The 14,807-nt window shown below is 31.3% G+C and overlaps 2 protein-coding genes across 3 annotated transcripts; one reads left to right on the forward strand and one right to left on the reverse strand.

Annotated features, from left to right (window-relative positions):
• The first annotated feature begins 1,205 nt into the window (after positions 1 to 1,205).
• Positions 1,206 to 5,994, forward strand: LOC111301346 (mitochondrial import inner membrane translocase subunit TIM10-like). Of its 2 annotated transcripts, none has more exons than XM_022896944.2 (6): positions 1,206 to 1,331; positions 1,417 to 1,465; positions 1,728 to 1,780; positions 2,093 to 2,131; positions 2,256 to 2,325; positions 5,691 to 5,994. In XM_022896944.2, the coding sequence occupies exons 2-6, from the start codon at positions 1,424 to 1,426 to the stop codon at positions 5,742 to 5,744; spliced, it is 258 nt and encodes an 85-aa protein (XP_022752679.1). In that variant the 5' UTR covers positions 1,206 to 1,331; positions 1,417 to 1,423; the 3' UTR covers positions 5,745 to 5,994. The 2 variants fall into 2 exon arrangements, with proteins under 2 accessions (XP_022752679.1, XP_022752681.1); XM_022896946.2 differs by having other exon boundaries at positions 1,246 to 1,327.
• Positions 5,995 to 6,217: 223 nt separating this feature from the next.
• LOC111301345 (serine/threonine-protein kinase BSK5-like) lies at positions 6,218 to 10,065 on the reverse strand. The gene is made up of 10 exons (XM_022896943.2): positions 9,676 to 10,065; positions 9,360 to 9,568; positions 9,139 to 9,274; positions 8,768 to 8,901; positions 8,559 to 8,664; positions 8,252 to 8,337; positions 7,892 to 8,080; positions 7,218 to 7,382; positions 6,761 to 6,874; positions 6,218 to 6,639 (listed from the first exon to the last, which is right to left on the reverse strand). The coding sequence occupies exons 1-10, from the start codon at positions 9,755 to 9,757 to the stop codon at positions 6,397 to 6,399; spliced, it is 1,464 nt and encodes a 487-aa protein (XP_022752678.1). The 5' UTR covers positions 9,758 to 10,065; the 3' UTR covers positions 6,218 to 6,396.
• Positions 10,066 to 14,807: the final 4,742 nt, after the last annotated feature.

Below are 14,807 nucleotides of genomic sequence, written 5' to 3' on the forward strand. Positions count from 1 at the left end.
TGTACCCTTCCTTTCAAGTCTCTAAAAATAAACTCTTTTGCTGCATTTGTTCAATAATATTGATTTCACACACACCATTAAAAAAAAAAAAAAGATTGAATGAGTTGATTAAAACCAAAACATAATGCTTACCAGAAAATCTAGTTTTCAGGATTCAACTACTACAAAGGCATACCAGTCAGTTCTTCCCCTTTGATTTTTTTTTTTTTTTTAAATTATGTTACGTAAAATCTTCCTCTCCAGCTATTTTTATACTTGAGAGAAAACCCTCTTGTCCTTGCTTATTTCCAATAATTCATTATTGGGCAATGATAGAGCAGAAGAATCCTGTTGCAGTTTTCTGTGAAAGTAAAATAAACTGTTCAATTTGTCAATATTGATTTTAGACAAAAACTCCGAGAAGCTTCAAGCAATACTGATGAAGAAAAATGAAAAGGCAGGGTTATTAAACTAGTTTTGTTTCTCTAAATGAAAATTACAGAACCAAGAAAAGAAACCATTTTTAAAGTTTCGTTCATTTTACAGAAAATAATTTTTGAAAAATGTTTATATTTTTTAAATTAAAAGAGATTTTTTGTTGATTGTATAAACTTATGAAAAATGTTTTACCTTATTTGATTGTTTTATGTAAAATTTATTTTTTTTCAAAAAAATATTAATATAACTATTAAAATATTTAAAATTATTTATTATTAAAATATATTAAAATTGTTAATATTTAAATTATATTTTAATAATAATATTTGATATTAAAATAATATGTTAATATAAAAAATACTTAAAATAAAATTATTCATTATTATTTATAATATTTATTAATATATTAATATATTATTTATTAATATTTTATTATTTATTAATATATTATAATATTACTTATTAATATATTATATATTATTTATTTATAAATAAAATTATACTCAAAAAGTATTAATATTAATTTTTTGAAAATGTTTTGCTTTTTTCAATTCATAAGATAATTTCTAAAAACATAATTTTACTTTTTGTTGAATAATAAGTAATTTTTTGTTAATCATCAAATTTTTATTAAATAAATACTTAAAAATACGAAAATTATTTTTTAAAAATTATTTTTCACCAAACAGTCTGAGCTTAAAATTCCAAATTTAGCCTTTGACTTGAAGTAAGCAGTGGCCTTTTTTTTAACTCAGTGGCATCTTATTATTCAGGGCTTTCAATTTAAATATATATATATATATATATATATATATTAAAAAAAACAAGCTTTTCTTCTCCCATTTCCTTGTTTTCAGCTAATCCTTAAACCCCAACAAGAAAAAGATTTTTTTTTTTTTTTTCAAATCTAGTGAGTAAGTTTTTGTGAAACCTTTTTTTCTAATTAAATGTTTTCAGTTGATATTTGTTGGTCTTTGATCGATCTTGTTTATTACTCAGGGTTTCAATGGCTGCCAACAACACCCCAGCTGGAATTAACAAAGAGCAGGTTAGCTATTTTTTCTGCCAATTTATTGTCTGAGATAGAAGAAAATTTTATCTTTTCCACCGATTAATTTGAATTTTTTTTTTATTGAGGTTAGAGTGTTTAAGTAAATCTTGGATCGCTAATCTCAAAGTGTTTGTTATGAACTACTTGATTTCCGAGATTTATATCGTTTTGGAGTTTGGGGTTTGGTTGAAAAATGGTAATTTTATTATTTGTTTCTTTTACTCTCCTGCATGATTTGAAATTCATGTTTTGAATGCAGGCCTTTGGCATGGCAGAAACAGAGATGGAGTATAGGGTAGAACTCTTTAACAGGTAAGAGCAAGATTGCCAAATTTTAATTAATGTGTTAAATAAATTACATTTAGAAGTTAATCAGAAATATTTGTTCAAAAGGTTATTATCAGAAACATATGTAAATTATGTTGCGCCTCTTAAACTCCCTGTATACTCGATATATCTGCCAAGAAATGAAAATTCAGAGTTCGGAATTTGAAATTGGACCCTATGACCTGCCTGGCATGCTTCTTTGTCATGATAGTGTGTCAAATGTTTCCACTACTTGTAAGATTTTATTGTCAATACTCAAGTTTCTGAGTTCAGTTTATTTTTATGATTTTCATTCAGGCTTACACAAACTTGTTTCAACAAATGTGTTGACAAAAGGTATGAGAAGCACCAAAACCACTTCTTTTTGTTTTTGTTGTCCTATTTAAAAGATTTACACATGCTATACAGTTATTTTTTCCCCTAACGAAATGACATCAATGATAATATATTTTTGCTTTAGGTACAAGGAGTCTGAGCTAAACATGGGTGAAAATACTTGCATTGATCGCTGTGTTTCAAAATATTGGCAGGTAGATTTCAAAATATCCGTAAATATTCTAAAATATGCTTTTATTAGAGCTTATATGACTGCATCCTCTGGCTTTATACACAAAATGTAGAGGCTAAGATAGCAAGTAGTCTGAGCTAAACATGGGTGAAAATACTTGCATTGATTGTTGTGTTTCAAAATATTGGCAGGTAGGTTTCAAAGTATTCGTAAATATTCTAAAATGTGTTTTTATTAGAGTTTATTGAAGAAATCTCTAGAATAAAACTATTTTATTCATCTATATTTTTCTCATTACAATGCTAGAATTGCATGAAAATATACAGGCTAAAAACTGAATACTCTCAACCTTAAAACCGATGATTTTCATGCATTAAAACAACTAATCAAAGGAGTAATTTACTCACTACACATAATAAGAAAATATCTAATGGATTTAGTGTAATTATCCAAATAACTTCTTATTCTAAAAATAAGAGACTTAACTAAAATAGATAAAGTTAACTAATCAAGTAATAATAAAGATTAGATTTCCTCACTCCCTTCAAGCTGGGTGGTAGATGTCAATCATGCCTAGCTTGGACTTTAGATTCTCGAAGTTGTTTCGAGAGAGAGCCTTAGTATGTCTACAGTGTGAAGGCATGCGGGAGTATAAATTACTCTAACAATTCCTTCCTCTATCTCCTCTTTGATGAAGTGACGATCAATCTCCACATGTTTAGTTCTATCATGATGAACATGATTCTTGGTTATACTTATGGCAGCTTTGTTGTCACAGAATATCTTCATGGATTCTTCTACAAAGACCTTTAACTCCCCTAGCAACCTTTTCAGCCAAATTCCCTCACATGCCACAAGACATAGCTCTAAATTCAACTTTTGCGGTACTTCTAGCCACCACAAATTGCTTCTTGCTTCGCCAAGTAACCAAATTTCCTCACACAGTAACCAGTAGTTGATCTTCAGTCAATAACGGTTCCAGCCCAATCAACATCAGAATAAATTTCAACATTTTGGTGTGATGTCTTCTTAAAAAATAACCATTTACCAGGACTTTTCTTTAGGTACTGTAAGATTCAATACATAGCCCTCAAGTGTTCCTCGATTAGGTTGTTCATGAATCTGCTTACCATGCTAATTGAAAAATCGATATATGATCTTGTATGAGAGAGGTAGATGAGCTTCCCAACAAGTCTTTGATATCTACGCTTATCTGTTGGTGGACTTCTTTCTTCCATTCCTACCTTATTTATTGTGTCCATAGGGGTGTTAGCAGGTTTGCATCCAAGCATTCCAGTTTCATTTAGTAAGTCTAGGATATACTTACGCTGTGAAACAGAGATGCCATTCCTTGAGTGAGCTACTTCCATGCCAAGAAAATATTTGAGATGTCCCAAATCTTTGATTTCAAATTCTTTAGGAATAGACAAGATGATTAGAAGGTGAGGATAGACAAGATGATTCAAAAGTGAAGATAGAAACTGAGAAAGGATTGGCAAGGGCTTTGAAATTTCAGGACTTTTATAAGATATGTAGCAGTAAGAACAGCCTTACCCCAAAAATGCTTAGGTACATGGGCAGCCGTCATGAGGGATCTTGCAACTTTCAACAAATGTTGATTCTTTCTTTTAGCAATGCCATTCTGTTGAGGAGTGTTGACACATGAGCTTTGAAGAATTATACCATGCTTCATTAGATATGATCCAAAAACTGAATTGTAATATTCTCTCCCATTGTCAGTTCTTAACACTTGGATTTTGGTTTTGAATTGAGTTTGGATCATATTGTTGAAGTTTTGGAATAACTGGCCCACTTCTAATTTTTTCTTCATAAAGAATACCCAAGTAATCTTGGTGTGATCATCAATAAATGTGACAAACCATCTGGAGCCAGTAATATTATTTACTTTGGAGGTATATCATTGAAAAAGGATGGGATGTTTTGTAAAGCTGATTAGTTTATGTGGTACAACTATGTTTGGATAATTGGCAGACTTCACATTGAAAGTGGTTAGGATTTTGATTGAATAATGAGGGAAACAATCTTTTGAGGTACAAAAACTTTGGATGACCTAACCGATAGCATCACAACATGATAGTACTATCTTTATTATTATTGAAAGATGAAGCCACACAAGAGGTCTTTTGATATTGTCTTTCAGAATCATTAGCTCTTAGGATATAGAGTCCTGCACACATCTTAGCATTGCCAATCATTTTCCCCAAATCCAAATCCTGAAATTCACACATATTTGAAAGAAATTTAGTAACATTTTTACAGTAGATTGCAACTTAGATTTGGGAGAAATAAAACAGAATCAATTGTTATCTCTTTAGAAATAATAACAGAACTTGTACCAGTTACTTTTAAAAATGACCTGTCAGCAATTCGAAATATGAAGTTTTTATGACATGAATTGTATTTACTAAATATAGATGCATCCCCAGTCTTATGGTCTGAAGCTCTTATGAATTTGATTTCTCTAGTTTTACACTCAAAGCACTTAGAAAATTATCTTTTTGTGCTAAAGAACTTGTTCGAATAGGAGTGGTGATGTTCTCCAGTGATTGAGAAACGCTAGCTTCAAGGTTAAGAGTAACCTCCGATACCGAGCTCTTCTTTCTGCTGGCCATGTTGGACTTCGAGTGTAAATTTTCAAAAATTCAGATCGTGCTCTAATATCATGAAGAAATCTTTAGAATAAAACTATTTTATTCTTCTATATTTTTCTCATTACAATGCTAGAATTACTTGAAAATATATGGGCTAAAGATTTAATATTCTCAGCCTTAAAACCCAAGATTTTCATGCATTAAAACTGCTAATCAAACTAGTAATTTACACTCTACAAATATCTAATGGATTTGGTGTAATTACCCAAATTACTTCTTATTCTAAAACTAAGAGACTTAATTAAAATATATAAAGTCAACTAATCAAATAATAATGAATATTAGATTTTCACATTTATATGATTGCATCCTCTGGCTTTATATACAAAATGTAGAGGGTGGTATGGTAAGATAGTATTAAGTGTAGGAGGTACAAGGAGTCTAAGCTAAACATGAGTGAAAATACTTGCATTGATCACTGTGTTTCAAAATATTGGCAGGTAGGTTTCAAAGTATCCATAAATATTCTAAAATGTGTTTTTATTAGAGTTTATATGACTGCATTCCCTGGCTTTATATACAAAATGTAGAGTGTAGGATAGTAGGATAGCATGGCCCAATATGCTTGGTAAAAAGCTCTATTATTCAGCTCTTTTCTTGATTGTGATATGATAGTCTTTACTTTAGATGTGTTCCATCTTTGCTTTTTGTTTTTTAGTTGATGACTGGCATTTGATTCTTACACACTATACATACAACCTTTCTTATTTTCTAGGTGAATGGTATAATTGGCCAAATGCTCAATGCCGGTGGTCAGCCTCCAATGTAAAACGCTGCCATCCTTCATCGCAAGTTCTGTTTTTACATGTAAAAGCATGGCTAGTCCTGCTGTTGGGGAATGGTGGAGACTGAAACCAAGTACAACATATGTCTTTAATGTCTTTTGGAATTACATTTTCTTCGACACAATGTTAGTTGCAATACAATAAAGATTTTGGTGCTAAACCAGAAGTTCCATTTGACTCTTATGCACTATGCTTGGAGAAGTTTATGACATGAAGTACTGCTTTGTTTGCTTACCGGCCCGATTGCCGAGTTTAAGTTTCTTATAACTCAGTATCCAACACCTGTAAGGTTCCATCCATAAAAGTAGCACTGCTCTTTGGTGAATAAACATGCCAAACTTGCTTGATAATGAAAATAAGCATTGCTCTTTGGTGAATTGCATCGCCCTAATCGTTAATCAATCAGTAGATATATGGGCCAAGGATGGATAGGCAGATCTCCTTGATGTCAAATTCAAAAATGAAAATTTCTTTCTTATTATCATCTTAAAATATAGCATCCAGAATGAGAAATAAAAGAGTACACCATAACCAGAATATGAACGGTAAAGTTACTCTGTGGTGCTGAGGAAACATGAAGACAGGAAGATACAAGAGATAATTAAAAGTGAAAGGAAAAAAAGGGCCTATACACTTTCAGTTTCTATGTTTTTTGGCTTCCAAATTCGTACCGTCTTTGAGCGTTTCCTGGGCGTCGTTGTCCATCCCAAGGCTAAACAGAGCAGCAGCCTGGAGATAGAATGCTGTGGGCCATTCAGGAGATATTACCTGGGCTTCCATAGCATCTCCAAGTGCTTCTTGTGGCATGTCATTCATCAAGTAGCACAAGCAGCGTCTGGAAAACACAGTTGGTGATACCATCGTCCCACTATCAATGAACTGTAAACAAAAATATTATTAAACCATTAAATGGTTGAATCTTAATCAGTAGTTTTGAGTTTTTTGATTGCAGATGATTAAATGGTTCTGCAGATTACCAAATCGTTAACAAATGACTTACATGAGTGTAACATCCGATGGCTGTTCCAAAGTCTTTTGCTCGAAAAGCAGTATCTCCACGTTTTTTCGAATTCAGAGTCTCCTGTATCTGATCTGTCCACATTTGGAAAGAAAGCTGCAAAGCAAACACATTCAACACCCTTAGCATAAAGCAATTTTATAAATGGATATATATCAAAAGTTTGCTTAGATGAATTTGATATCAATGCTAAGAAAGTAATGAAAGCAGTTATATTCTTCTAGCAGTTTGAAGGATGAAGCTGTCAGCAATAAAGACAATAAGAACATGATATTTATGAAGTACATGTCTTATTAAATCAAAAGCGTTTTTGTAAATGTACCAATGAGGCTATCGCTAGCTTTTGTTCCACATTACAAAAGCATTAGTCAAAGCCTTCTTTTGATTTTGATTTCTTTAACTCAGATTTCAAACAACATAAAAGGCATAGATTGCTGACCTCATTTGCAATCCCCTCATCATCTTTGTATCCAATCTTCTCCAATATTTCATGTATTGCAGTAAGATCCATTCTTGAGCATGCTTCTCCCAGAGGTGTCAGTACCATTGTTTGCATTGAGGATGCCGTTCCATGTGGAATGCCCATCAAAACATGAGATGGAACCTGTTAAATAATACAAGTAAAAAGGTAGCAAAGACTTTTCCCAGAGAAAAAAGGTAATTCAAGTAATCATATACTTATGAATGGCTAAATAATGAAACTGAGTTCAGCGCCAAATGTTTCAGAACATAAAGAAAAGCTATGGCTTTATTTGGTAGATGCTTTTGCTTTAAAAATTAATAGAAAAGAGAAGGAAAAAGATTAAAAATGAATAGAAAACCAAAGGCAAAAAGCAAAAAGTAAAAGCATTTATCAAACAGAGCCTACACTTCTTTATCCATATCCTAAAGCTTCAAGCTAGTAGTAAGTAAATCCATACAAATGACAAAATAACAGAGGGTTTTATATGCAACAGCAACTCCATTGTTGGCCAAATCTAAAAGAGATCACTTGTGGTAACAGGGCATAACTCGATTTCTATTTGAAGGTATTAATTTTTGGGTATAGACTTTCTAAAATAAAAGTTGAAAATAAGAAAGAAGAGAAAATAGTGGGGAATAATGTGAGAATACCTCAGTTTCCTTCTGAAGTGGAGTAAGAGCAGTGACAAGAGACTTCACATTTGGCCTCTCACGAGGTTCATACTGCAAACAGCGTGAAGCTAACCGCATTAATTCAGTTCCATCATCATTTGACAAATGACCCTCCAGACATGAGTCCATTAGTGTCAGAAAGTTTTTCCCACGTATTAGGTCCAGTGCCTGCATGATGATAACGATCCAACCTTTAAGCATTTAAATTATCTCCTAAGGACATCCTATGATGCACTTTAAATATCCACAATTTGAATAATTTCTTATATTACTATGTGAAAAGATTTCAGACAAGACTTCCGTCTTAATGAAGATAAAAGCAAGAAAAAAAAAACTCACATGGCTTGGTGGTATATGCTTGCCGCTGAGAAGATCAAGCAATAGGGTGCCAAAACTGTAAACCACACTCTCTGGTATAACCCTTCCTGCCAAGTTAAGGTGTCTAAATTAGCTTAGCTAGAGAGACGGCAACATGTTGCATGAGAACTTAACGTACGCAAAGCTAAATTCACGTACCCTTTCCCCAAATATACATATATACATACATACATACATATATATATATATATATATACATAAATAACATAGACAGACTGTTACGATCTGTACAAAAGTTCATGAAGTTTATCTGTTAGCATAGTATTACCCGTCCTTAAGTACTCTGGAGGGGTGAAAGCCAAGTTTGTACTATAACTTTTTCCATCTCTGCTATTCTTCATAAGGCCAAAGGTAGAGAGTCGGGGGTCACCGTCCTGTCAAGAACTAACCCAATGTAAGAGATAAAATACAAATTTCAAAGTGAACATTAGCAGTAAGGTAACAGGTTCAAATATAGATGATAAAGATTAAAATTACCTGATCAAACAAGATTCTATAAGCATTAAGGTCATGGTACAATGCCCTCCCTCTACTACTGCAATATTCAAGCGCTTGCGCTAGATATAGCGCCACTCTAAGCCTCATTGGCCATCTCATATGCTGATTCTCCCCTATACCATTTCAAACAAATATAAAACAACTTTTATAATCAGTAAGATATTCATTACCAGCACATTTATTCCATATTCTAAAAGAAATGAAGATCTTATATAACTACTTCAACTCATCACCTATTTCCTAGAGTGTAATCAAATCAACTATGGGTTATATATATATATATATATATAAAAACTCAAATGTGAATTAAAACAAAAGGGAAATATTTTAAAGATAAGAGTGAAAATTACAGTGAAAAAGATGCTTAGAGAGAGTCTCATTAGGCATAAACTCAGCAACTAACAATCTGTCATCTCCTTCACAGCAACAACCAATCAAATTCGCCAACCGATCACTTCTTAATTGCCCAACCGCCCTCGCTTCCTCCTACAAATCAACCCATAGTTACAAATCAACCCAAGAAAGAAACATTAAAATAAATTGAATTAAAATGGAAAAAGTAAATATATACGAGGAACTGTCTAGGATCAGGCCAAGCCGATCTATTGAAGCGTTTAACGGCGATCAAACGATCGTCGTCGAGCTTCCCTCGGTAAACTACATTGGGAGCTTTCTCTCCATGCTCCGAGACAATGTTGTCTGCACAGAATCCTGAGGTGGCGGCTCTTAGCTGGTTCAAGCTGTACTGGCTGAATCCAGGTAACGCTTCCTTCCCATTCTCTGATGTAACATACCAAAGAAAATTTTTTCATTTATTAAAAAAGAAACAAAGAAAATAAGAGTAAAATTTTATAGGGAAAGTGATGGAAAAAAGTCAACAAACTAACCGAGGTCGGAGGAGTCGTAGAGGTTTGACTTGAGATTTGACGGCCACCAGCAAAGTGATAGTTTGGAGCAACGAGCTCCCATTGCCTTAAACCTCAAATTTCAACTTAGCTAAAAAAAAAGGTTTGTTTTTTCGCTTTTCTTTGCTTCGAAATTTGAGGAGTGGAAGAGCGCAAGAAAAATGTAATACTAAAAAGAGGAGAGGGAGTGTTTGGGAAGCGAGAAAGTGAGAGAAAAAAAATTTAAAAAAAAAAAAAAACTGTAACTTTTTGGATCAAAGGTTTCTGCTTCTCTTTCACATTTTCTTTCACCACCTCATCATTCTCTCGTTTCCTCCCGTTTTATATTTTATTTTATTTTCTTTTTTTAAGTCAATTTTTTCTGTTTTTTCTCCTTATCCTAAATCCAATCTATACTTAATCAAGTGGGATGCACGACCCAATGAAATTGGAACCAATTTCATGTGCGTGGATGGATCTCAAGGGAAAGGGAGAGTGAGAGAATAAAGTAGTAAGAGAGTCAAAGTCAAAGAGGAAAATTGAAAAAAAATACATATTTATGTTTCAGATCTAGTCTTGTAATAAGAGGATGGATGATATTAGTAGTAATGTTTAAGAAAGTGATGTCTTTGTCATAAAATGCAAGAGATAATTGAAAAAAAAATGATTAAATTTTATTTTAGTTATGAAATTTGATAATTACGGTTATTAAATAATATGGGATTGAAAGTAAAATAAAAAAATTATTAATAAAACGATGCGATGATGGAATAACATTTTTACTTTCAAATGAAGCATCAGACTATATCACAACTGGGGTGAATAATTGTTTGGATTAAAAGAATTTCTTTTGGCTTTTTATGCTATTTGATGTAAACATGAGATATGGTTTCTTGGTCCCCTCAGAGTTGATGGGATTTTTTTACTTATTTTTCTAAACATAATAATATTTTTTATAACTTTTTTAAAAATCAATTAATCATGTCTTTAATTAAAATTTTGAAGAATATATTAAATCGATAAAAAAAATTGAGAAAGTATATTTTGAATAGAGATATTGATATTCGCATATAACTTACGAGATATTGTTTCGCTTTGATCAAAAGCTTTCATAATTTTATCTTATAAAAAGCATATCGTAAGTTTTGAATTTAAATCTTTATTTATATATCATAATATATTTTTAAAAATTTTTTATATGAGATTAGAGTGTCATAAATTTTTTTCATTAAAACTTAATGTCCTCAACAAACTCAAAACATAAACTTCATCGTTAAAATTTGACGTTCAAACCAAAATCACACCTTGAAATTTTAGAGGTGACTTTCTCTATTAAAACTTGACATTTTCATCAAATTTAAAACATAAACTTCATCATTAAAATTTGACGTCAAAACCAGAATCACACTTTTAGATTTTAGAGATGGCTTTTTTTATTAAAATTTGATGTTCCCGTCAAAATCAAAACAAAGTACAGAAAAAACTAGAATTACACCAAACATGTAACACTTAACTCTTATCCGATTAATAATTATTCTAATATCATTTATGAAGATTCGTACTAATCTGTAAGATATTACCTATTTTGACAAAAAAATATCATGATTTTATTTTACAAAATCTGCTTCGTAAGTTTTAGATTTAAGTATATATTTATATATCATAACAAACTTTTAGAACTTTTTAATATGAGATTAGAGTGCCACAATATATAAAAGAAAAAATTAGGCTAATTTAAAATATCTTATTCATATATTCATATTACAAACAAAAGTTATTATGTTTGGAAGATGATATAGAATTATTTTTTTTTTATGGAGAATTATTAATGTTTCCTTGATAAGCTTTTGAAATAGAAGAAATATTACTATATTATTGATACATTTTTCTTAATTATTTTTTTGGACATGATAAAGTGAAGAATGGAAATAGCCATAGGGCCTTTGATTTGAAGGTGAAGCGAATGTTGGCCATAGTTGGGCCATTTACATTATTTAGAACTTTGACTCATTCCAAAATATTTTATAATTTTCATTCTTTATTATGAGATTAGATATAATAATTCCATCAAATTCCACCCAAAAAGGGGAGGGATATAATGAAAAGAATGAATGAGCTCAAGTGTTTGAATTCTGCAAGCAGGTTGACCCTTTTGCAAATTATGTTTAAAATATTAAAAAAGCCATTTAAAAAAAATATAAGCAAAATGTCCTTTAATAAGCAAATAATACAACTTTTTGATAATAAATATTATATTAGAAACATGAAAATTAGTTAAGTTGATTTATATAATAAATTTTTAAAAACAACATTTAATAAATTTAAAAATTCAAATCTCAATACCTTCAACCATTTTTTTTTTATCTACTCTTTTATATTGAAAAAAATACTATTATACTACCATATATATTCAATAATCAGTCTCTCCCATGTCAATCTTAGCAATGATAGATTCCAGTCTAAGTTGTTTTGGATATAGAAGAGAGTACTTGATCATGGTGGAGGTCTCTATTCTCTAGCATGACACTTGAAATGATGAAGGAAACAAAAAAATCATTCAACCTTGAAGTAGTCAGGTTGTTTCTTAAATCTTAATCAATTTTTTCAGTCAAATTTTATATATATATATATAAAAAAAAAAAAAGTGTGGTCTCCCACTTCAAAGAACAAGAAAAAAAAATACAGGAAGAAAAACCCATATTGGGAAGTAAGTGTAGCTTATCAGGCACAAGCTTAAATTTTAATATTATTTTTTCTGCTAAAATTTCAACCGATAAAAAAATAAAAAAATCTTTACTAATAGGAGATGGGTTCAATTGGTAAAGATCATTTATCTCAACATAAAAGTCTTTAATTCAAGTTCAGTTGATGATTTTTTATTAAGAAAATCTTGAATTCACGACGTCCAACAATTGTTTTTAAATTATTTGATACGATACATTTTATATTGACTTAAAGATTAAATGACCTATCTACCTATAATTTTTTTTGATAAAAAAATGAAAAAAAAATCCTCCCAGATCTGTTCAACAAGGTGGCTTATTGGAGTTGGGAACCATGAGAGTAAAGGTCAGCTCCTTTCTAACCTTGATGAATCTTAAACCTGAATTTTTTTTAGAGAAAGAAAACCATGTTTATTCTTAGGACCACTTGAATTATGAATACAACATGTTCAATAGGAAATATGTCTTCCTAGCCATTTATGTCCTTTATTGCTGATCTTTTCTCATTCATTATTTACGAGGTAGGTTCAACATCAGTAATGAACAAAACCAAATTAGAAATGGATAAAAAAAAAAAAAAACGTACTTTTTTCTACGAATATAACGTTGTTGGGTGTTAAGTATACTATCACTACTTACTAGATCAGAATAGATAGAATTGCCTTTGATTAATTGACTTGATAATGTAATAACAGGTAGTAAGCCTCCTTTAACTGTTTTTTTTCTTTTCCTCTATACTAAAAATATAATCATGAAATATAAATTCCAACAAGTTAGAAAGATTTCTATCACGCTTCCAAAAAGAATCTAAGAACCCGTAATCTCTTTTATTCTTTTACTAATGCCTAATGGCATTTAGTTGTCAAGGATTCAATCTTGAAAATTTTGTCTTTTGGTTTAGAAAATCATATTAGTGACCGATTGTTTTTTATTTCATTTAAAAATAGGGTTATTCTAGAAAGATGAGTTTAAACCCTAATTGAACAGTACTAGTAATGTTGATTCTTCAAGTAATAAGTATATTGAACTCTCGTTCTTAAATAAATACCGATATTTCCATTGGAATATTTCAAATAGCAAGGGAAATTTTGAACTCATAGCCAAATTTGCTTAGGTTTTGGGCAGTGTTGTATTGTATGCTAGAATTTGTTGATTTCTAATATTTATTTTTGGTGGACTTTTAATCTCTGCTGCCTGTTGCTTAGGGTTGGCATCGGATTGGGTTTGGGACGGGTTTTACTCGCCCCTGAACCCACCCCGATTTAATATTTTATTAAACTCGAACTCGATTTTACTCGAAAATTCTTTTGATTTTTTATATTCGAACCCGACATCATATAAATCGTATCCAATTCGACCCGACCCGAAATTAATAAAATATTATTTTTAAAAATATAAAATATTATTTTTTAAATATAAATATTTAAAATATCATTATATAAATATATATAATAAAAAATTAAATAATTAATTAAAAAATAATTTTTTATATAATATCGGGTCGGATCGGGTCGAGTTTTAGACAAACCCGAATCGATCCTGATTGTTTCATTATTTTATCCGACCCGACCCAAAACCCAAATTTCAAAAAAAAAATAAAAGACTTCGTGGGGTCGGGTCGGGCTGAACCCGTCGGGGACAGGTTAGTTCGCCATCCCTTGTGTTGCTACTGGCTAAAGCAACAGTAAAAATGTTCTGAAGTTGCTGCAAACAGCTTAGCACAGGCTTTTTAGGCCGCACCTGAAATAAAACAGTTGAGAAAGAAAAGTGCATGCAACTGCAAATCTGTTATAATCTCGAAGAAAAAATTTGACAATGGCAGGGCAAGCAAACCGTCCTGGCAGCGGCCAAGATTAGAGCTAAAAGGACAGGGAACAGTAGCTTTTGATAGTGAAGAATGTGACATGACAAGTGCTGTCTCCGATTTCATATCCTACAAAAAAAAGATAAAAGGGTGGTGGCAAATGGCAATGATGGGACATGAGACAAGAAGCATTATTCAATTGAATCATTGTGATACAATTGCCAGCTTCCTGTTGCCAAAAAGAAAGCCATCGCATGCTCCCTAATCAGGTCACTGTATTGAAAAAGTTCAAAACCCCTCTATGTGGTCTTCAAAGTACCACAGCCCCTGTAAATCTTTCAGCTTTCTTGTTCTCAATCTATCACAAGCTAAATCAGTTTATCAATTCTCTGGATGATAATTGGAGCATTTTTTCTTCTTTGAATATGACAATCAGGTGTATAAATGGATTATGTACTCTCTCAGTCTCTATAAGTCAGTCACATATAGTACAACTTTTGTCCAACGAAAAGAACAATGAAAAAGTCGTCATGGAACTTTTTTTTCCATGGCCTAAAGGAAACAGATGAATACCATAAAATGATAAACATAAATGAGAAAAGCTCATA

This window comes from Durio zibethinus, chromosome 15 (genome assembly GCF_047325235.1).
Source record: "Durio zibethinus cultivar Kanyao isolate XHJ-2024 chromosome 15, ASM4732523v1, whole genome shotgun sequence".
Taxonomy (NCBI): Eukaryota; Viridiplantae; Streptophyta; class Magnoliopsida; order Malvales; family Malvaceae; genus Durio; species Durio zibethinus.